This window comes from Desmodus rotundus, chromosome 1 (genome assembly GCF_022682495.2).
Source record: "Desmodus rotundus isolate HL8 chromosome 1, HLdesRot8A.1, whole genome shotgun sequence".
NCBI classification, from domain to species: domain Eukaryota; kingdom Metazoa; phylum Chordata; class Mammalia; order Chiroptera; family Phyllostomidae; genus Desmodus; species Desmodus rotundus.
This window is the reverse complement of record NC_071387.1, coordinates 166123688-166146231: the sequence shown is the minus strand read 5'-3', so window position 1 is coordinate 166146231 and position 22544 is coordinate 166123688. Positions and strand designations below refer to the sequence as shown.

Genomic DNA, 22544 nt, shown 5'->3' with positions numbered 1-22544 from the left:
TGACCTGACGTCAAACAGTGGCGTTTCCCCAACAGGTCTTTCACTGCTAAAAACAAGAGTTCTATCCGTAAAAACTTTTTTCTCCAAAGTTTCCTTAAAAAGAAAAACACAAGGTTTTTTTTTTTTTTTCACATACCTCTAATAAGGTATGTGGAAAGAGCAACCATTAACCACATACACACTACTCTCGAAATCATCCCCAGTAGGAAATCTCCAGTACTAAACAACACATGAAATGACAAAGCTCTTTAGCTTATAAGGCAACCCATTCCTACCTTGAACAGCTCTGATCAGCATAAAATTCTTCCTCATACTGAGCTGAAATCCATTTCTAAGGATATGCTTTGATATTCTGGAGCCACACAGCCTACAAATATCTAAAGACTGCCATAATAGTCCCCTAAATTTCGTACAAATGCTAAACAATTGAAGGAAAGACTAATCTAATGCAATGTGGGGTACTTCTGACATTCTAGTCCTCTTCCTTGAAAATTGCTCCAAATCCCTAATATCTATATTCATGATGGGTATATAGATATTACAGATATAAACAATGAAGGTATTGCTAACACGGCTTTTCTGCATAAAGGGTTTTAAATCAGCTTTTTTGCTTACATTCATTTATTTCTAATTAACTAATGCCCACTCTTTCTTATGTGTATTGCTGTTTCAGTTTGGTCTTCATGGTTTACATGGTATAATTAATTTTTTGAACCTACGGATACTCCTTTACATTTATCCCCATTTATTTTCATTACGTTAGATCCTTCCTTTTTTGTTTCTTAATTCTGCCTTTCACAGACTGGATCTCCCATTGAGCACTATGGCATGCAGAACTGATATCCGTGCCATCCATGTCCTGCTCTAAGTATGATAAAACAGTGACCAGGACAGAAAAAAAAGGACCAAGTTTTGCAGTAGGCTGCTAAGAACCTCCCAAAATGGCTCTACTGATAAGCAAATTTCCTGGTCACTGTCTCCTAGAGAAAGAGAACCTAAGCAACCACACACAAAGAGAACTAGCTTTTTCGCTATCCAGTAAGAAGATCAGAAGCTGAAGTTGGTATGGATAACTACATTTCAGCTAACGTAGGTATTCATTCTTCCTCTCACAATTCTCACATATGTTTAGAAAAATGAAACTCTGCGGGTTTAACATAAACTTGTTATAGTAAAATGGAAAAAAGAGCTCAATAACTTCAACGACTACCACTGTTTATGGGAAGCAAACTTGTGAAATGGCCTAAGAAAGACTTTTAAAATTATAGGATCTTTATTACCTGCTTAAGCCCCTCTCTAGAAGGGACAGATGTTTTCACAATATCATCAATAGCCCACCACTGATCAGCAAGGTAAAATGCCACAGCTAAAATAGAACAAATGATTATTAATATTTAAGTCTTAAGGCTTAAAGTATATAATACTACTATTTGCTAAAGTTTATGTACTCTTAAGTATACCCATGCTTTAAAATATACAATGTAGTACCATATAGCATTTCAATTTTACTCATTAAGCATTTAATTATAAGCAATTAAGAATTGTATTTTCCTAAATTTACAGTTTGAAACAAGTTTTCTGTTTTTAAAATTCCTTCATGCAGCTACCTTTTAATAAATTTCTAATTGTTTGGAGAAAAGCTCCTTAATTTTAAAGATTAAGCAAAAAAGAAACCTGTGAGTGAGTCCTCAGGTGAAAAAAGAGCAAGAATTTTCTGCGTCTGATCTCCACCATAAAGAGGTACAAAGCCTACATTTGACAGGCTAATAGGAATCTGAAATGACAATTGATTAAAGATTAGTGAAGAGTCTGTTAGAAAATATAGGACAAAAACACCATGATTCTACCAAAATATTAACTTAGCCTACATTAATGCTAATTACATAACTTCATTTCATAAAAGATATTTCTAGTCTCAAAATAAAAGTAAATCAGAACTTCTTTTTGTGGAGTTTTACTCTCTTGGGGAAAAACAGGAATGTTCACTTTAATAAATATTACTGTGCTCTAGCCATAAGTCTAAGTAAAAACAAAAGAATGATATGGTCCACAAAGTCACTAAAAAGCAACTACAGTTTATCATCTGTTATTTAGACTATTAATAACAGGGGGATTCTATTTCATAGAAAAAGACACCAGATAGGTAAATTTTTTTCCTAATTTTTGAGGTACATACAATACTTTAAAATTTTTCTGCCTTCATTAATCCAACACCAACCCCCATGTACAGACAACATTTCAATTTAGAGAACGAGAAAATACTGGTACTCCAAGAGACTTTTTTAAAAGAATCCTTTAAATGAACATAATTTTCCAGAAGAAAAATCTCAGGGCTAGAGAGGTTAGAGCATTTACCTACCATCAACTTCACAGTGGAACTCTAATGATTCCAAGGCTCATAATCTATTGCAATATATCACAGCTTACTAATTTGAATTTTTTGATTTTAGTATTTTAGAAAAGGGAAGATTTGTGACACAAAAATGTGTGATTTAGTTTTTTTTATTTAAAAATATATTAATATCACAAATTGCAAATCTAAAGAAAATTTGAGTTACCTGAAATGATAACCAGTCTTAGCAAAATTGGTTAACTACTCAATGTTAAAGGCACAACACAAATATTAAGCAATAACCTGTAGGGTTTCTTTTTAAAACTTGATCATGCTACTGTACTAACCAATCAATATTTATCCATTTTACTGATGTCTGCTAATACACATTTCAAAAGTGATTAAAGTTAACACTTTAAAGTGATTAAAATAAAAGGATATTGTTTTCATGTATAAATTCAACTGAAAAGATCAATAAAAATCACTGCAGAACACCTTACCGTAATATTGAGAAGAGAAAAACACTCGGGATTTTCAGGGTCCCCACACCTTAGATCTGACATATAATCTTCAGCAGAATTTTCCAATTCCTCGTGAGTGCAATTGTCCAGCATATCCACAGGGAATGCCATCCTCTTTAACAAACAACATGCGACAAAATGTTTCAGAATATGAACTGCTATCTTCCTTTTCTCACAGAAAAAACTTCTTATTGTAATATCTCAACATTTTATTGTAAGGAAAGGTCTTTTTCACTATGACAAGTCAGACTACAACTTGGTCTGCTGATTTAACAATGTATGTCAAAAAAGAAAATTTTTAAGCATCATTTGAATTAAAAATTAAAAATAAAACAGGATAGGAATTAATGGTGATTCTTTAAATAATATAAATACATCTATACAGGTATATGATATACGTATTTGCATAAAAACGTACACACATAAATATATCCTCATACACCTGTCAACATTCCAAGTCACTACACAAGGACAGAAGGAACTTTTTGGAATGACAGAAATGTCCTGTAACTGCATCATGGGGATGGTTGCTCCTCCCTATAAATTTACTAAAACAAAAAATCATTAAATTGAACAGGTATAATGGGTAAATATTATAGTATATAAATTATCTCTCTCATACATACAGCTGTTTAAAAAAAAAAAAAAAAAGCCAGCACCTTAATGGAAAAAAGCTAAACACTTTCCCACTGAAGTCAGGAAAAATGACTCCACTACTGAACAACATTATACAGGTACTTGCCGATGCAATCAGACTAGAAGCACAACAATTGGGTATGGGTGTGTATGGGGGAACTATTTCTAGATCAATTTGCAAATAATATAGTTAATTGAAACCCCCCCCCCAAAAAATCAATGGAAAAACTATTCCAAGTAAGAAAATATAGTAAAACAGCAGGCTATAGTTATACACAGGAATCAAGCTTCCATATACACAATAATAACCAGTAAAAAGAAATCATAAATGGAAAAAATGAAGTAAAAATAGAAAAGACCCCATTCACAACAGCAAAAACAAAAAATGGGCTTAAATTTAACAGCAATAAACAATACCAATCCTATATAAGGAATAAAACATTCCTGAAAGAAGCAAAGTGAACAGGAAAGACAAACCATGTTCTTGGAAAGGAAAATTCAACATCATAAAGGTAGCAGTACTCCCTAAAGTAATCCATTAATTTAATGCACTTCTAATGGAAATACCTTTAGGGTTTTATTTTTTCCTGAAGAAAGATAAGTTGATTATAAAATTAACTTGAAAGAATAAGCAAGCAAGAAAAGCTAGGAAAATCCTGAAAAAGCAGGGCAATGACTGGAGAAAGGTACAAGCCCTGTCAGATAGTAAAACGTGTTACTAAGCTTCTATAAATAAAACAATGTGACACAGGCGTATGAATGGATAGACCAATGGAACAAGATCTAGAAATATACCCTAATGCCTATGGAAACTGAGTATATGATTAAGGAGCTATCTCAATTTGTGGGAGAAAGAACTTTTTAATAAGTAATATTGTTTCATTGGTCTGGATTACAATGTTTAGATGAGACATTAATATTGTTCACTTTCAAACTTCTTGTGTCTGATATCAAGTAGTATATATTTTCACCCAACATTATTTCTGTGAGAAATGTTAAGTTTTGTTGCATCTATCAGTTCTATCAGTTATTTTGTTTCTTTTTATTGCTGTGGTATTCATTCCATCACATACAAATAAAATTTACCCATTCTACAGCTAGCAAATGGGCATTTGCACTGTTACGAGCATTCCTGCTTGAGTATTCTGGTGAATATGTCTATGTACTGTTTGTGTTAGGTCTGTGTTCCCACACTAACCTACCTATCTAAAAGGAAGTGAAGCAGACATACGCATCTTGATGTGATACAACAAGAAAATCACACCCAAATCTAGTCAAGCCATTAGACAAGTATGTCAAATTTAGAATAGCCCAGTTTCTTCAATGAATATATATCATAGAGTTTAAAGAGTGGAAACTAATGTAAATTAAAAGACACTCGGAGATCTTGCTCCCCACCGCTATCCTTAGTGCTCAAATAAACTTACAAAAATTCTCCACAAGTATGGATGTTTCTTACATTGAAATGTACTTTGCAAGGTGTGGCAGGATTCTGAAAAAGCCCACCTAAGCCCCCCAGCAGACTCAAAACTGATGCTAGGTACAAGCAAGGGCCCATGTGCCCCACCAGCTCCCACTATACACTGGGTGAACTTGTGGGAGTCTCTCTCAGAACTGCAGGCCTCCTTGCTCTAAGTAGCAGGGCCCTAACTTTATTTGAGCTGTTGTTCTTAGAAAATCCTTCATGTGGATGAGGTTTGAAATAACCAGAAAAAAGAAAAAAAAAATGGGTGGCTGCTTTTCATTTCAGATTTTACTTCGATTGTTTACTCAAGAGTCTGAACAAAACCCTTCCTAGTTAAATGAAAGACTGGACTCATTAGCTCTGAAAGATAAAGGACATGTGCTTCCCCAGCCCTATAATAGGTTCACCCTGAGAGAGGGGCCCGAGGGAGGGGCCATGCCTTGGAAAGTGTTCTGGTTCTGGTGACTTCCCATGAGCTCTCACTGGGCATTGCTCAAGTATTCTTAGGTGACAAAGAAAAAAAAAAGACACTTAAGAGACACAGCAACCACATGTATTATGGAGAGGATTCTGATTTGTGTAGTCTTGAAAATTTCCATGATAAAAAGTTAAATAAAAAAAAAACCATATGCTCGCCCTGGCCCAGTGGCTCAGTTGGTTGGAGCCTCGTGCAGTACACCAAAAGGCTGCAGGTCTGATTCCTGGTGAGGGCACATGCCTAAGTTGTGGGTTGGATTCCCAGTCAGGGCGCATACCGGAGGCAACTGATTGATGCTTCTCACATCAATGTTTTTCTTTCTCTCTCTCCCTCTCTTGTTCCCCACTCTCTTCTCTAAAAAAAATCATCAATAAAAAACATTTAAGAATATGTAAAAAATAAACATATTGTCCTTATAAAAATCTGAGCTACTAGTTCTTAAAGGAGATATAAATAAAGCTAGTATAGATTATCTTGTAAAAATTCCCTATTTCATATTTACCCAAAATAAAAACTGCAGAGCCTAACTGCTGTATTTGTCAATTACCTCTTCAATTTTGATTTTTAAAAAATTGTAAAGGGAACAGGCAGAAGAAAAACTGAGTAAATAAAAATGACTTTTTCCTGAAGTAACTCTTTAGAGAAGAATTTTATTACATCAAATCTATTTTATCACAACAAATGTATTAGCAGTCAAAAAAACTGACAACCTAATGAAAATATGAGATAGACACATAAAACACAGGACAGACATACAGGGTCCAGCACAAATAACACCCCCTTTTTATTACAAAATCTTTTATTACAAAATCATAAGTATGTAATTCCGTAACACAACAATATCACACTCAAGCACACCATATGACATTTTAAGTAAAATGTTCAAGTTAAAACTATAAATTATTACACCCCTATTATCACCCTACCAACCACACTCAAGCAGGCGTTATTTCTGCCGGACCCTCTATAATAACATATATATATAGTTAAATGTGTTTTTTGATTTTGAAGATATAATGATAATGAGAAACTTATTTTTTTACCATTATCTGAAATCTTGGTCCTAAGGACTTTAAAACTTGGTGTTTACAGAGTTCCGGCCAAGATGGAGGCGTAGGTACAGACCCTTCACTTCTTCGCACAACCAAAAGGAGGATAACAACCAATCTGAAATCAATAAACCACCAAAAGTGCCAGAAAATCAAACTGCACAGAACTCCAACAACAAAGGAATTAAAGAAAAACTCAACCAAAGGAACCAGACAAGTAAGGCGGGCAACCATGAGGGCCAACTCAGAAAAACCCCAGCCATAGGACAGCCCTTGGGGGCAGGGCTGGCTGTCAAGCTCAGAGGGCTGCTCAGGAGGGGCTGACTTAAGGGGACTCAGAGGCGGCTCCAGGCTACAGAAGTTGCAGCAGTAGGAGAAGCTCCCAGTCTCACATTAGAGTCCCTTGAAAAGTGCAAGCAGCACTGTTCCCTCTCTGGCCCCTTCCCCATGGGCAGGGCTGCTGTGCAGCAAAGAGGGTTGCCCTGCCCGGGTGAATACCTAAGGCCCCACCCCCTTACAACTTAGCTGATGCTCGAAGACAAAGAAATATGGCTCAAATGAAAAAACAGAGTAGGGCCTCGGAAAGAGAGCTAAGCAAGGAGGAGATGGCCAAACTATCTGAGGGAGAATTTAAAGCCTTGGTAATCAAAATGCTCACAGATCTGATTGAGCTTAGTTTAAAAATGCAAAAACAAATGAAGGATACCCAAAGTGAAATAAAGCAAAATATTCAGGGAACCAACAGTGACAGGAAGGGAACCAGGTCTCAAATCAATGATTTGGAACACAAGGAAAAAACAAACATCCAACCAGAACAAAAATGAAGAAACAAGAATATGAAAAAATAAAGAGACTCTTACAAACCTCTGGGACAACCTGAAACGTTCCAATATCCAAATTATAGGGGTGCCCAAGAGGAAAAGAAAGAGGAAGAGGACCAAGAAGTTGAAAATTTATTTGAACAAATAATGCAGGAAAACTGCCCCAGTCTGGCAAAGGAAATAGACTTCCAAGGAGTCCAGGAAGCCCAGAGAGTCCCAAAGAAGTGGACCCAAAGAGGAACACACCAAGGCACATCATCATTAAGTTACCCCAGATTAAATATAAAAAGAGGATCCTAAAAGCAGCAAGAGAAAAGGAGAGAATTACCTACAAAGGAGTTCCCATTAGACTATCAGCTGATTTCTCAAAAGAAACCTTGCAGGCAAGAAGGGGCTGGAAAGAAGTATTTGAAGTCATGAAAGGCAAGGACCTACATCCAAGATTACTCTATCCAACATAGCTTTCATTTAAAATGGAAGGGCAAATAAAGTGCTTCCCAGATAAGGTCAAGTTAAAGGAGATCATCATCACCAAGCCATTATTATATGAAATGTTAAAGGGACTTATCTAAAAAAAAAGATGATCAAAAATATGAACAGCAAAATGACAACAAACTCACAACTATCAACAAATGAAACTAAAAGAAAAATAACAAAAACGAAAACTAAGCAACTATTAGAACAGGAACAGAAATAGAGAAATGGACATCACATGGAGGGATTTCAGCGGGGAGGAGGAAGTGAGGAATGGGGGGAAGGTACAGGGAAGAAGAAGCATGGTTAGTAGGCATAAGGTAGATGGGGAGAGATAAAAAAGTGGTACAGGAAACAGAGGGCTCCAAGAACTTGTATGTACAACCCATGGACATGAACTAAGGAGGGGGAATGCTGGAGGGTTGGGGGCGGGTAAGCTGGAGGGGGGACAGAGGGGGAAAAGATTGGGAAAACTGTAATAGCATAATCAATAAAAAATATTTTAAAAAATTAAAAAATAAAAATTGGTGTTTAAGACTGGGAACCTAATTTTATACAAATATGTATATTTTCGATCAAATTTATTTTTTTTAATTTTTATTGTTATTCAATTACAATAAAAGAAAAGAAAAAATTGTGAAACTATTTATGAAAGCAATACCATGGATTTCCAGGTAACTTATAAAAGAAGAATAAAACTATGAATTTCAAGAGAAATTAACCAGGAGCTCATGTAAATAACATGTTACAGTTTAGAAAAGGATCATAAAATGAAACAGTAGCTCTACTGTGAAGGAAGCTTACTTGTTATTTTGGACAAATCTCTGTATCTCTATCAGAGTCAATACATAAAAGCAAACTAAAGAACAGAACATTATATTCTAAAGTCAAATCTAACAATTCTAATGAAAATTAAAATTTTAGATGAAACAAAAATGCAAAATAAATAGTTAATAGGTGAAAAAAGCATAATTGGGGCACTAAGTTAACAATTTTAACTGTTCTCCTCTCTTATAGACAAGATTCCAATTTTGTGTCTAAATAAAATATTAAGAGCATTTAATATACCATACCATTGACTAGATGAAGCTCAAGAAGGATTAATATCATAGTATTTCCCTTAAACCAACTCAAAAGACTCTCTTGAATATTAGCTACCAAAACAAGGTATGAATGAAACACATTTAAAAATTTCATCTGCTAAGAGTAATCATGACCTAAAGTATGAAATGTAAATTAACATATGAAGACTGCTGACAGAAACCTGGTCTACAAAAGCGCCATTGATTACCACCACATAAAAATAATATGACATGCTAGACAAATACAAAATCGACATATAAGGAAAAAGAGCCTGACAGAATAGGAAATTGATGGGTTATTTTATTTCCTTCTCACCTACTGTTACTATGACATGGTCCTCAAAAGATTTTAAATACTATCGTGTTTAAATAAATTTTCTTTTTTTAGTCTTATTTATTACTTAGTTTTAGTTTTATTCATACTGAATAAAGAACCCAGTAGTCTAGCCCAGAATAAGAGAATTTTAGGATGGTGAGTAGTCTTAGAGGTCAGAGTCTCTTACCTAATATGCTTTCGATAAGGGCTGTGTATCTGGCCCGTTCTTCTAGTTTGCGGCAGTGAGACAGAACCACGAGCCAGGTCTCCCTAGCAGGGGTGTACAAGTCGCAGCCCAGGATGGCTACGAATGTGGCCCAACATAAAATTGTAAATTTACTTAAAACCTTTTTTTTTTTGCTCATCGGTTTTTGTTAGTGTTTGTGTATTTAATATGTGGCCCAAGACAACTCTTCTTCTTCCAGTGTGGCCCAGAGATGCCATAAGACTGGACACCCCTGCAAGTTATGCCATTCATCTTCCCTTTACCCTACTGTTGGCTGAACTTCAATTACCTGCATACCACCATCAACATTTTTTCCAGTGTGTCAAGTGTCTATTATCACTAGTTACTATTTTTCTCAATTTACTTTGTTAAACACATAGGTCTCATCCCATCCCCCCCCCCGCCTTTTAATTTGGTAAAATATTCACATAAAATTTACCACTTTAACCACTTCTAAGTTTACAATTCAGTAGCAGTATGTACATCCACACTATTATACAGCCTTCACCACTCTCCCTTTCCAGAACTGTGTACCACTGAGCAAGAGTCCCCATACCTCTCTCCACTTGCCCCTGCTACCCACCATTCTACTTTCTGTGTCTATACATTTGCCTATTCTAGGACCCTCATAAATGGAATCGCAGTAATTTTCTTTTTGTGTCTGGCTTATTTCATGAACATAATGGTTTCAAGCTTCATCCATGTTATAGTATTTATCAGAATCTCAACTCATTTTTTTAGAAACATTGCATTCATCTTAAACTACAAAATCTATGAAACCACAAATATGGTATATTACACATTTCCCTAATCAGCATTATGATTTCTAAGTATCATAATTTAAATGCTCACCTGAATACCAATTAAAAACCTCTCCTAGCCCTGGCCGGTGTGGCTCAGTTGGGGGCAGCACTGTCCTGTAAGCCAAAAGGTGCAGGTTCTGTTCCTGGTCAGGGCACATGCCTAAGTTGCAGGTAAGGTGCCCAGTCAGGACACATGTGAGAGGCAATGGATCAGTGTTTCTCTATCACATCAATGTTTCTTTTCCTCTCTCTTTCCCTCCCTTCCTCTCTCTCTAAAATCAATAACCCTGGGGATTAAAAAACAAAACTCTCCTACATCACCAGTAGTATGTCAGCACACTTCAGAAAACACTGTATTATCCATATGGGCTTGCTTACCACAAGACAGCACTACTACAGATAAAAGGCAAGTAGAATATGACTAAATTAAGAGTGAAAGAGAAATTCAGTATCTTTCATTCTTAAACCTTCTTAGATTGAGGTTTTTCATAGAAAAATAACCACTTCTGGGCTTGTTATTATTAGTAGGAAAAGATTATTCAGATATATATGTATATACACAAAATGAAACCAAATCCTGTGGTCTTGATGTCCAATAATTTAAATACTCTGGAATTTGTGTAAAGGAGAATCACTAGGGACAAAAATACTTCACTTGGAAGTTGTGATTTGTGAGTATAATTTAAAGACAACTATAGCATCACAGTTTAACATGAAATTTAAAAATATTTCCCTAATTTGAAAGGCTCAGACATACATACAATGCCCCTTCTAAAATATTTTTTACAAATCTGTTTTTAAATCCATTACTTTTATTACTAGTCACTCTCAATGTTCAATTTATTGGCAAGATAATCACCTACCAGTATTTAAAGGAAGGTGAAAGAACTAGAAATTATTGTAAATCAGTAACAGCAGCAGATAACATTTACTGAGAAGTGACCATATACCAGACTTTAAAGAGATTGTTGCACACAATATATAAAGAAGTACTTATATCAGCCATACTCTATAGAAGAAGTAGAGTTTTACAGATAAAAAGACTTGACCAAGGTCATACCACTAGTGGGGCTAAAAGGGTATGAATCTAAACAATCATATATATCCTCCCATATAATTATATTACTCAACTTGCAAAATCAAACATCACAGTATTCATCATGGTTCTATGAAATTTCCTTTCCTAAAATATTGTAAGAATCAACTTGTTATTAAGTATTCTACTCACATATTACAAGAAGAGCACTGAAATTGGAGCCCTATGACCTTGGTTCCTGGGTCAGCTCTGCCACTGAGTGTGTAGCTCTCTGGCCCTAAGCAAGTTACTTACCCTTTTTAGGCTCCTGTACTCTCACTGGTAACGTGATACAACTGGACAGGATAATCCTAAGGACCTTTTCACCCCTAAATATTTACAATTATTTATTTTTTAAAATATTGGTTAACTTAAGAGTGCATAAATTACTAGGCCTGTGGTGGTTCTGCCACAGTTTAGAGAGGTCAGAGAAGGGTGGTAAGATTTTGGAGAAAAATACAGGTTGCTCTGATAAATCACTCACTTATCCCTCTTTTTTGTTGTTTTTAAGTTTCTCTTCTATGTTACGTAACAGTAAAGCTGTCAGGTCAAATTTTGTCAAGTACTTTATGCTCTGCCATGAGATAAACCAAAGGCCTAACCAGATTCTACATGAATGAGAAAGCTTAATGTCGCCTTCAATGAACTAACTCATCAAAAAATGTACGCAGAATGGTCGATGAAGTGTAAAAAGTGTCCAAATTAATTTATAAATTAAGCATGAGGTTGGGGGGGGGAGTAGTAGGGGGAAAGTGGAGACAACTGTACTTGAACAACAATAAAAGAAAAAAGGGAAGAGAAAAAAGTTTATAAGTTAAGCAAAGGGTATGCTCATTAATCCTGGCTAACATGTATAAAAACACAATACTCTGATCTCTTACTTATGTAAGAGCTCTAAGATGCCCATCAGCTACTTGACATCTATCTTTTCATAATTTCACTTTTCCTGAATAATTATATAACTATTTGAAAGAATGACTACTCTTAATAAGAAAATGTAAGTTAGAAAAATAATTCCTGTTATTGTGATTTATTCTCTATTTAATGGTAATTACTAGATGTCAACCATACTCTTAAAAAGGGGGAACATGTTTTATAACTTTGGTTCTGAAAATATTTCAAGATTCTTATAAGTCATTGCTATTATTCAGCGGTTTAAGAGAAAAGGGAAGATTAAAAAAATATATCCATCAACAGATGAATGGATAAAACAACTACAGGATATTTACACAATGGAATTGTACACGGTCATAAAAAAAAAAAATTTTTACCCTTTGCACTTATGGATGGACCTGGAGAACATTATGCTAAGTGAAATAAGCCAGTCAGAGAAAGACAATTACCATATGATTTCACCCATATGTGGAATCCAATGAACTAAACTAACATGCAAAATAGAGACAGACTCATAAATGGGGAGCAGATGACAGCTAGTAAGGGGGGGGGGGTGGTGAAGCACTAGAGGGATTGAGCAAAAAGGAAAAAGGACTCTTGGACAACAGGCTGGTGATTGCTGGGGGGAGGTGGGTATAAGGGGACTAAATGGTAATGGAAAAAATATTATACAGATTATTTTAAAAATATGGGAATTTCAGAGCTGAAAAAGTTCTTAGAGAAAAAATAATGATCTCCACCAATCCAAGTCATGATCTTACCTCTCCTGATTGTTTCCCCACCACTGAAAATAGGTTAGGTATCCAAGCAACATAATCGTCAATGCTATCAACCTTGCACATAAAAAAGCCTGTTCCTGAACCTTATCATGATTCTTCTCTAGAGTCTTCCCTTTTCTCCTTATGATCATTTCCTTCTCTAACTAACCTATCCCCTGTACTACATCAGCTCAACTGACTTCTTTATCTTACCTTCTTACTTTTCAACCCCTCCTATCCTACACAAGGCCCTAAATCCTAAATCAATCTTTCTCCACACTTACATCTGAGTTTTTGAGTACAACAAAAATGGAACCACTGAACAGACTGCTACAATTATCAAATCTCAGGTGGCCTCAAAAATCAGTGTTCAGTCCTCTGGGAAATGAAAAATATTCGATTACATATGGTCAAGGACTGCCTACAAGTTTATGGGTAATGGAGCAGAAAGTTAAATGGGGTTCAGATCTGCGGCCTGTTTTTATTCCAACTAGAAGTCAAAATCAACTCTTTAAGTAACAATCACTGAGCCAACAGTGGTGTATGTACTTTATGACCCAGATTACTGAACACTGTTTATAGTCTCACAGAAGCAGTTTACACACTCAGGAAAGTCAAAGAACTATTTAAATGAATACACCATACATTTTGTCCTTCATTTCAACATTAGACAATTTTAAATTCTTTTTTTTTTTTAACCTCACCTGAAGACGTGCTTATTGATTTTAGAGAGAGGGGAAGGGCAGGACAGAGAGACAGAGAGAAAAACATCGATGTGAGAGAGAAATATCAATCAGTTGCCTCTCGTAGGCGCCCCAATCAAGGACTAGGCAGGAGAACCAAGATGGCGGCGTAGGTAGACACACTGCGCCTCCTCGCACAACCAGAACTGACAGAGAATCGAACAGCAAGGGGGTCTGACACCAAGGAAATAGAAAATAAACATTCATCTAGACCGGTAGGAGGGGCGGAGACGGGCACCGGGGTGGAGAGGACTCGCGTGGCTGTGGCAGGACCGAGACTGGCGGAGTGTGGGACGAACGGGGCAGGCAGTCCGAGCACTAGCAGACCCTGCAGCCCCACATTCATGCAGATAAACCGAGAGGGCCGGACTTGGAGTGGCGGAGAGCGGGGCAGAGTGTGGGTAGCACACCGCAGCCCCACATTCGAACATAGATAAACCGGACGAACGGCGGGGAGCGAAGCAGACCTCGCAACCCAGGGCTCCAGCTCAGGGAAATAAAGCCTCAAACCTTTGATTGAAAACGCCCGTGGGGGTTGGGGCGGCAGCAGGAGAGACTCCCAGCCTCATGGGAGAGGTCGTTGGAGAGACCTACAGGGGCCTAGAGTGTGCACAAGCCCACCCACTCGTGAACCAGCACCAGAGGGGCCCAGTTTGATTGTGGGTATCAGAGTGAAAGATTGAAATCCCGAGGAGAGTGAGGGGGGCGCCACTGCTCCCTCTCAGCCCCTCCCCCACGTATAGCGTCACAGCACAGCAACCAGCCTCACCCCGCCTCTGTGAACACCTAAGGCTCCGCCCCTTAAAGTAACAGACGCGCCAAGACAAACAAACAAACAAACAAAAAATGGCCCAAATGAAAGAACACTTCAAAGCTCCAGAAAAAATACAACTAAGCGAGGAAGAGATAGCCAACCTATCGGATGCACAGTTCAAAGCACTGGTTATCAATATGCTCACAGAATTGGTTGAATCTGTTCGAAAAGTAGATGAAAAAATGAAGCCTATGCTAAGAGAAACAAAGGAAAATGTACAGGGAATCAATAGTGATGCGAAGGAAACTGGGACTCAAATCAACGGTGTGGACCAGAAGGAAGAACGGAACATCCAACCAGAAAAGAATGAAGAAACAAGAATTCAGAAAAATGAGGAGAGGCCTAGGAACCTCCAGGACATCTTGAAACGTTCCAACATCCGAATTATAGGGGTGCCAGAAGGAGAAGAAGAAGAACAAAAAATTGAAAACTTATTTGAACAAATAATGAAGGAGAACTTCCCTAATCTGGCAAAGGAAACAGACTTCCAGGAAGTCCAGGAAGCTCAGAGAGTCCCAAAGAAGCTGGACCCAAGGAGGAACACGCCAAGGCACATCATCCTTACATTACCCAAGATTAAACGCAAGGACCTACATCCAAGATTACTGTATCCAGCAAAGCTATCATTTAGAATGGAAGGGAAGATAAAGTGCTTCTCAGATAAGGTCAAGTTCAAGGAGTTCATCATCACCAAGCCCTTATTATATGAAATGTTAAAGGGAGTTACCTAAGAAAAAGAAGATCAAAAATATGAACAGTGGGAATGACAGCAAACTCACAGTTATTAACGACCACACCTAAAACCAAAAGAAAACTAACTAGAACAGAAACAGAACCACAGAAATGGAGATCACATGGAGGGTTGTCAATAGGGGAGTGGGAGGGGGAGAGGGGGGAAAGGTACAGAGAATAAGTAGCATAAATGGTAGGTAGAAAATAGACAGGGGGAGGGTAAGAATAGTGTAGGAAATGTAGAAGCCAAAGAACTTATATACATGACCCATGGACATGAATTATAGGGGGGGAATGTGGGAGGGAGGGGGTGGGCAGGATGGAGTGGAGTTGGGGGGGAATGGGACAACTGTAATAGCATAATCAATAAATAGAATAAAAAAAGAATACAGACTAAAGAGTTGGGACTTTGAATCTCAAGTAGGATTCAATTTAAGGATCTTGAGCAGGAAAGAGACTTTCAAGGCTATGCTTTAAGACAATTTATCCAACTGTGTGTAGGATACATTAAATAGGAAGAATTGAAGAGAGACAAGTTGAGAAACTCTTGTATCTTGTACATACTTCCTTTACTACATTTATCACATGACAATATGATTTATTTTCTTCATCTTTCTATCGTATCAAGCTCAGAACTCCAGGGAAACGTAAACCATTTTTTTCCAAACATACAAAAAGTAGGGGTGGGTCAAAAGATCTCCGACGTACCTCCTAACTAGTAATTTATGTGCCTACACTTGATTACTTGGAGAAAGAAGATAGGGGAAAAAAGCTGTTAATTTACAAAAAGGTGATATCATCAAAAATGCGTTTATAATCTTTTTTAATTTTTTTAAATGTTTATTAATTTTAAAGAGAGAGGAAGGGAAAGAGAAACGTTGACTGGTTGCCTCCCATATGCACCCTGACAGGGGATTGAACCCACAATCTAGGCATGTGCCCTGACCAGGAATCAAACCAACCTTTTGTTATACGGGATGATGCTCCAACCAATTGAGCCACACTGGCAAGGGCCATTTAAAATCATTTTTTAAAACTCAGAATGTTTTGTGATGACAACAGATCTACCATTTATTGCTGACTTAACTTGCACCAGGTATTATGCTCAACACTGCAATATTATCTCATTTATTCCTCAAAATGACCCTATGAGGGAGGTTTCTTAAACATACTCTCACAATGAAGAGCCTTCCTTGGTGTGGAAAGGTTAAGCAAGTTCACCCAGCTGGTAAGTGGCAGTCAGGCTCTAACCCTGGCCAATCTGTCTCCAAAGCATTTATAACCTGATGGTCAGGTTCCCAAATCAGGACAAAAGCCATTATAATCCACGATGCATCTGACTACACAATAGCCATATTTTTCAGTTACTCCTTAGGAGTTAGATCTTTTAAATCTTACAGTATCCTCTCTTCAGACTTTAGATGACTGTTCTAATCACTAGGATCCATTTTCTTCAGAATTGTTAAGTAGTTACTACACAATAAATACAAAGTTGATTGTTTTGAAGTTAAAAAATTAATAAAAGAAAAACATAAAAATTGACCAAGTAAAATGCCTACCAAATATTTGAGAAATTACTATAAAATAGAGCTAAAGAAAAAAATGAAATCCACTAAGTTGCATTATAGTTTTTAAATTATCCATTGCTGAAGGACAGAAACAATGAAAGCCTTGAAATTTAGATACTAGACTCAATATGAACCATGAGCAAGTTTCTTTTTAAATTAAGTCAAAATAACCCTGAAATACGGCTTTGTTATTAGGGCTTTGACTGTCAAAATCCAGAATCGAAGTATCCCTGCACTGTCTGTCCGTGCGTCAGACCGCATCCGCAGCTTTTTATTCCATTCAGATGGTCACATTTGAAGAAAAATCACACTGAGAAACTGGAATGCCTTCAATGGAGAAGAACCAGATGGCAAAGAATGTGAAAACCATGGCACAGTAGATAAGGAACAGAAATTAGTGAGGGGAGGTCTAGTTGAGGAAGGGAGGCAGGAAAGTTACCCTTCAAGTATCTGCAGAGTAAACATGCAGATGAAAACTTAGACTTATTCTCCATATGACTAAAGGTTAAAAGAAATGGGCCTTTCAAACAAAAAATTCCAACCACAAATGAATTACACTGAATGAAAACAGACCAGCCAACTAGCTGGTCAGGGCACTGTCAGCTACAGCTGGCACACCCCAACTCAGGACAACTGCAGGCGCAGGCACAACCGCTTTCCTTGTCTGCACCCCAGCCTGTATCAGAGAGGGCCAGGGGGTGCTCATCTGGATGTGAAACTGTAAAACCGTATAAATCACTTTATAAAAATAAAGCTATGCTCTTTTTGGGGGGGGCCATTCTGAGATACTGCTCAGATACAAATAGTATTCTCTGAAAAAAAAATTCAGAATCACTTCAGTTTCTTCTTTCATGGTTTAGAAAATATTTAAATCTCCCCAGCCTCAAAATTAAATTCAAGTACTTCAAGATACACCAAAGCAAAATATCAAGCTTCTAACATGTGATTGCTTTTTTGCTAAATTTAGCTGTATTTTCCTCTCAGGAGCACAAATAATTAATAGAATACAGGACCAGAGCTAAAATTAAGATAGATTCTTAGTCTGGGATCCCCAAAGCTATAAAGAGGCTATTTGAAATATATTCAATTTTTCAAAAAAAAAAAAAAGAAAAACATTTTTCCCCTACATTAATACACTAACAAAACCCAAAGATTTCCTTAATTTTTAACTAGAATTCTATCACCTCAACTCACTGTGGTTATACTTTATTTCCTGCAAAGCAAAAACTCTGATTGACAAGTGGAAAGTAAATCACAACTCATCTTAAAAATGGAAAGTTACTGCTTTGAAATGTACCTCAACGAAGTGTTAGACAAGGGTGGGTGTGGGAAGAAGATAGTAAAGTGAAGAAAAAGATGAGGAACCCATCATCTTTTCAGAACCCAAAACCCACAGGCAAAGCATTTTAGGTCATAATCACGCATGCAGAAGGATAATGTTGCCCCTCATATATGGTATTGCTACGTCCCCTAAACCAATCGCCTCATAAATTCAAAGAGAATACACTATGACAGCTACAAGCTTTGTGTGCAAGACTGGTATGTTATCTTCGTTTGCACTGGAAGTCTTCCCAAATACACTTTTCCCAGGTTCCTCTCACCGTCTCATTTCCCTGTACACTCTCCCCTCACGCCCTATGGGGGGAAAAAAAACCAAAAACTTAGTCTGGTCCCTATTAAGTCACTAAAAACCTATCCTCTCACAGAAGGAAAACAAAATATAGTCTGCAAAGATAACCTGTACATCTTACGTGCAATAAATAAATAGCTGCAAGCAGATGACACACTCCACATCAAACCCAGACCCATTTTGGTGAATTCCCTCCAGGGCCCAAATATGTGTATTATGCAACAGCCACCATTCCATATTTTAATCCCTGTCTGTGATGCAGTGATAAAATACAAAGGGCATGAGTATAATCCACTAGATATAAGTACATTTACGAGATAAATTAAAACGAAAATCACCAAATTCTCAGGAACCTTGGAAAATGACAAACTGTGGAAGAGTTCAGAAGCATAATTACAACTTTCTCGGCAAGCTAACCTGCCCCGGCGGCCCCACTCCCGCAAAAATGCTCCCACGCAAGCCTTTCCACGGAGGCTCTGAAAGGCTCTCCCAAAGGGGGGAAGGGCGGGCATCAGGTGGTTACCCTCAAATCTACTCCTCGTAAGAGACCCGCACCAACTCCCAGAAGCTGAAAAGCGAGCGCGAGGCTTCCCCGTTTCTCCCAAAGGGCGATAAAGGGAGCCGAAGTGTGGCGGCTCCCTGAGCCAACGACCCAACGCTTCACCTAGCCGGCTCCCGGGCACAGGCCTCGGAAATCCGTACAACGGAAAGCTCAAAATTAGAACAAAATTGCGGTGAGCTGCCTCCTGGAAGTGCATCTCTACGGCATCTCCTGCAAGAGTAGGTGAAGGTCTGGGAGGCGGGCAGAGCATCTTCGGAGGCCACCTCCGCGGGTGAGCCCGCGCCCGAGGCTCAGGTTCCACACCTGGCCGGGTCGGCTTCTCACCCAGCCGGGAACCGCCGCCTGCGGAAAGGCTCCAGGCGCGGAGCCGCGGAGCGGAGAAGAGTCAGCAAGCTCAGCCGGGAGAAAGGACGCGTCGGAGGCCGGCGAAGGAAAGAAAGAGGAGGCATCCCCTCACACAAAATGGTGGCGCCTACGCGGAGGCGTGCGCACCTGGGGGCGCGCCACACGCCCCGCGGGGGCCCGGCCGGCCGCCCGCAGCTGGAGCTGGATGCGCGTCCCCGGCCGAGGCCGCCGGCGCCGGCCTGCTGGGGCCGCCGGGGCCGCAGGGGAGGGCTGGCTTGGCCGCCGGGCACTGCGCGGGGCTAGGGCCCGGGCCCGCGGGGCCTGCCTGCGGCCCCCCGCCGAGACCGGGCGGCGCACTCACCTCGGACGTGCCCGCGGAGCTCCGGGGAGGAGGCGGAGCCGCGGGAATGAATGGAGCCGGCGACTGCTCACTGGCCGCCCCCAGGCGGTCCGGGCCGCGCCGCTCGCGGATAGCAAGGCGGATGCGGCCGGCTCCCCTCGACTCCCGAGCCCGGTTGCTGGTCGGCGGGTCGACCGCAGCCCACCGAGCCCTCCGCCGGCGTGACGCACTCGCGCCGCAGCGCCTCGAGCCCGTGCGGCCGCGCGGCGCCGCGCCCCCCGCGAATCCCCCCGCCCGCCCGCGCCGCAAGGCCCCTCCTCGGCGCCGGGAACGCCACCCTGCCTCCCTCCGGGTCTGGCAGCCGGGCAGGTGCGGGCTCCGCCAACCCGGGACCGCCACCAGGCCCCCGCCTCGCCGCCCCCGCCCCCTCTCTCCGCCCCGGCAGCCGTCCCTAGGCGCGACGCCCCAGCCCAGGGTAAAGGTTCAGTATTAAAGAGTGACCTTGGCTTAGATACAGAAATAGGTGCGGGTAAGCTGCAGGGACTACGACGCTGAATTTGCGTATCCCTCTAACTGCCAACATTCGCGGAATCCCGTTTGCACACCCCGGCGCGGCGCGGCCCCTCCGGAAATTTACCCAAGGTGGGCGAGACCATCCCGGCCTCCGGACAGGGATGCGGAGGGGCCGGCTGAGCTCCGCGGGCCTCCGCCCTGCCGCCTCCTTCCTAAACCAACGGCCACCTAGGAGGATGCGAGGGAAGGGAAGTCCAGTGCCTCGTTCAAAATCCGGACAAGCCCGAGAGCCTGGACTTCCATCTTGAGATAGCAAGAACCCACCAGATCCCTGTGTTCACCTTTTCTCTGTCAGAATCTAGTACAAGCGAACTAACCCTGGCCTAGAAGGACGCCGGCTCCACCCTCCTTTCCTCCCCTTTCTCTCCCAACTCTTCTCATCCGCCTTGGTGTCCAGGACCCTTTGCTAATTACACTCCCACGGGCAGAAGATAAGCTCAGTAGTATTTAAAGCACGGTAGATTTCTCTAAAGTAAGGCATGTCATGGTTTAAATTATGTTTCATGATGTATTGAGGAAGGGTATTGTATGTAAGAAATGTTAAGACTTCCTTTTATAGTGCATAAACTCTGGCAAATAAACTCAGCTCATCCAGTAAATTGAAATTGCTTCTTTCTTTTCTCGGAAATATTTAGCAATCACAATAACAATCTTTCACGAATTTACTTCAAAGAATACTAGTTGATAGTGGTTTAGTAGACTCAGGTTTTTAAAAAAACAAATAGGCTTTTTTATCTCTAGTTGCTCATAAGAGCAGTTGTTATTGTTTAATTGTAATATTAGCGGAAACCTTAATGTTATACATTAAACATTTAACATTAACAGTGAACTAACTAGACTTAATTAAGCAGGAATTTTTAATATAGTTGGGTTTTATCCAAGCAAACCTTGAAGGCAGGGAGGGAGGGATAGGGGAACTCAAGAGTTAAAGATTTTAGCTTCAGTAATAGTTGACAGGCTTAAGTGATTATTGCCTGTAGAAAGCTATTATTCCTGGAACTAGAATGCAAGACCAGTGACTCCAGAGGTCACGAGGAGATTCAACCTTGTGCCCCAGGGTGTCTGCAAGTCCTGGAGATAGTATTTGAGCCTTTTTGTTCAGGGAGGGAACACCTGCCACTCAGTTAAAGAATTATTGACCAACAGATAAAGAAGTACAGTGGTACCTCCATACTCATCATTAATTCCTTCCGGAATTTGTGCAGAGTGCCAAAATTGGAGTACAGAACAATGAGGCATTTTCTCTTGCAGGGCAGCCTTGGGGACACATACGAGTTCTGGCAAGTGCAATTGTCCCAAGCTAGCACCGTCAAAATGCAAGGAGGCCAGGGTTTGACCCGTTCTGAAGCAGAGAGCACTGAGTGAGGTATGACCTTACTAGGAAAATCCCAGCCTGACTGCAATCTTATCCAATTAACTTTTTTCTAAGCCCCTTACCTTCCCTTTCCTTCTCCCTATAAGAGATGAGAAGTTAAGATGGTTTTTGAGGGTACATAACCCTTAAAATCTTCTCAGGTTGCCAGCATCTGATTAAAGCACCCATAAAAATTCAATTCTTGTCTCAACTGACTGATTCTGGTAGTAACAGGAAGCATGAATGGCAACTTTTCTGGTTTCAAATGGAAGGAAGGAAGGAAATTTAGTTATATTTCTAGAGCTGTATGTAAGTAGGAGTCCCCAGGGTGATCCCAAATAATTTCTACTTTGGGAAGATAAGAGGAGTGTTGTTTGTTTTCTTGTTTGTTTATTTGTTTTTGGCTGCCAGATACTACAGGGGTTGAAGCCTTAGGCCTTAATGTAAAGCTAATCAATGCAACTTGCTTATAATGTCTGAAATGCATGAGTATGATTGCCTTTTAGCAATTGTTTTAATCCCTGGGTACTTGTGCCTGGGAAGCCGTCTCCCATCTGTCTGGCCTCTCTGTTAGAAATCAGAACTCCACCCACAGACCTAAGAGAGGGGCCAGTGACCCCTATCCAGGTAGTTAAACCCAGGTCTCTTCCTGTGGCAAGGATCCTACTGAAGTGCTATCTTCTTCCTATGTGAGGAGTGTCTCTTGAGAATACTCTGGCTTCATTCTCTTTTTCTCTACTTGCAATATGATGTGGCTTTACATGTTTAAGGCAGGAAAACCATGTATTTCCCTCTTTGTCTGAGATACATTAAATCTTGTATGTTCACCCATACTCGAGGGATTCATGAGCTCTTTGTGGGCAAAGAACTAAAAAAAAGTGTCTATCAGATTAACAAATGCTGTAAATCCCTACCAAAATATTTTGAAATATGCTTTGAGCCTTTTGTCTGAA

The 22544-nt window shown here is 39.8% G+C and overlaps 1 protein-coding gene across 7 annotated transcripts in view; it reads right to left on the bottom strand.

The window, feature by feature from the left end:
* The window catches only part of FAM169A (family with sequence similarity 169 member A), a 56028-nt gene extending 35708 nt beyond the window's left edge, over positions 1-20320 (bottom strand). Inside the window, exons 1-4 of one of the 7 annotated variants that reach the window (XM_045197926.2) lie at positions 20302-20320; positions 2833-2967; positions 1675-1774; positions 1281-1366 (exon numbers count right to left, since the gene is read on the bottom strand). In XM_045197926.2, the coding sequence (XP_045053861.2) occupies positions 1281-1366; positions 1675-1774; positions 2833-2964 (318 nt within the window). In that variant the 5' untranslated portion in view covers positions 2965-2967; positions 20302-20320. The other 6 variants (XM_053912573.2, XM_053912586.1, XM_045197925.3 and 3 more) reach the window with 6 other exon arrangements.
* Between the last annotated feature and the right edge of the window lie 2224 nt (positions 20321-22544).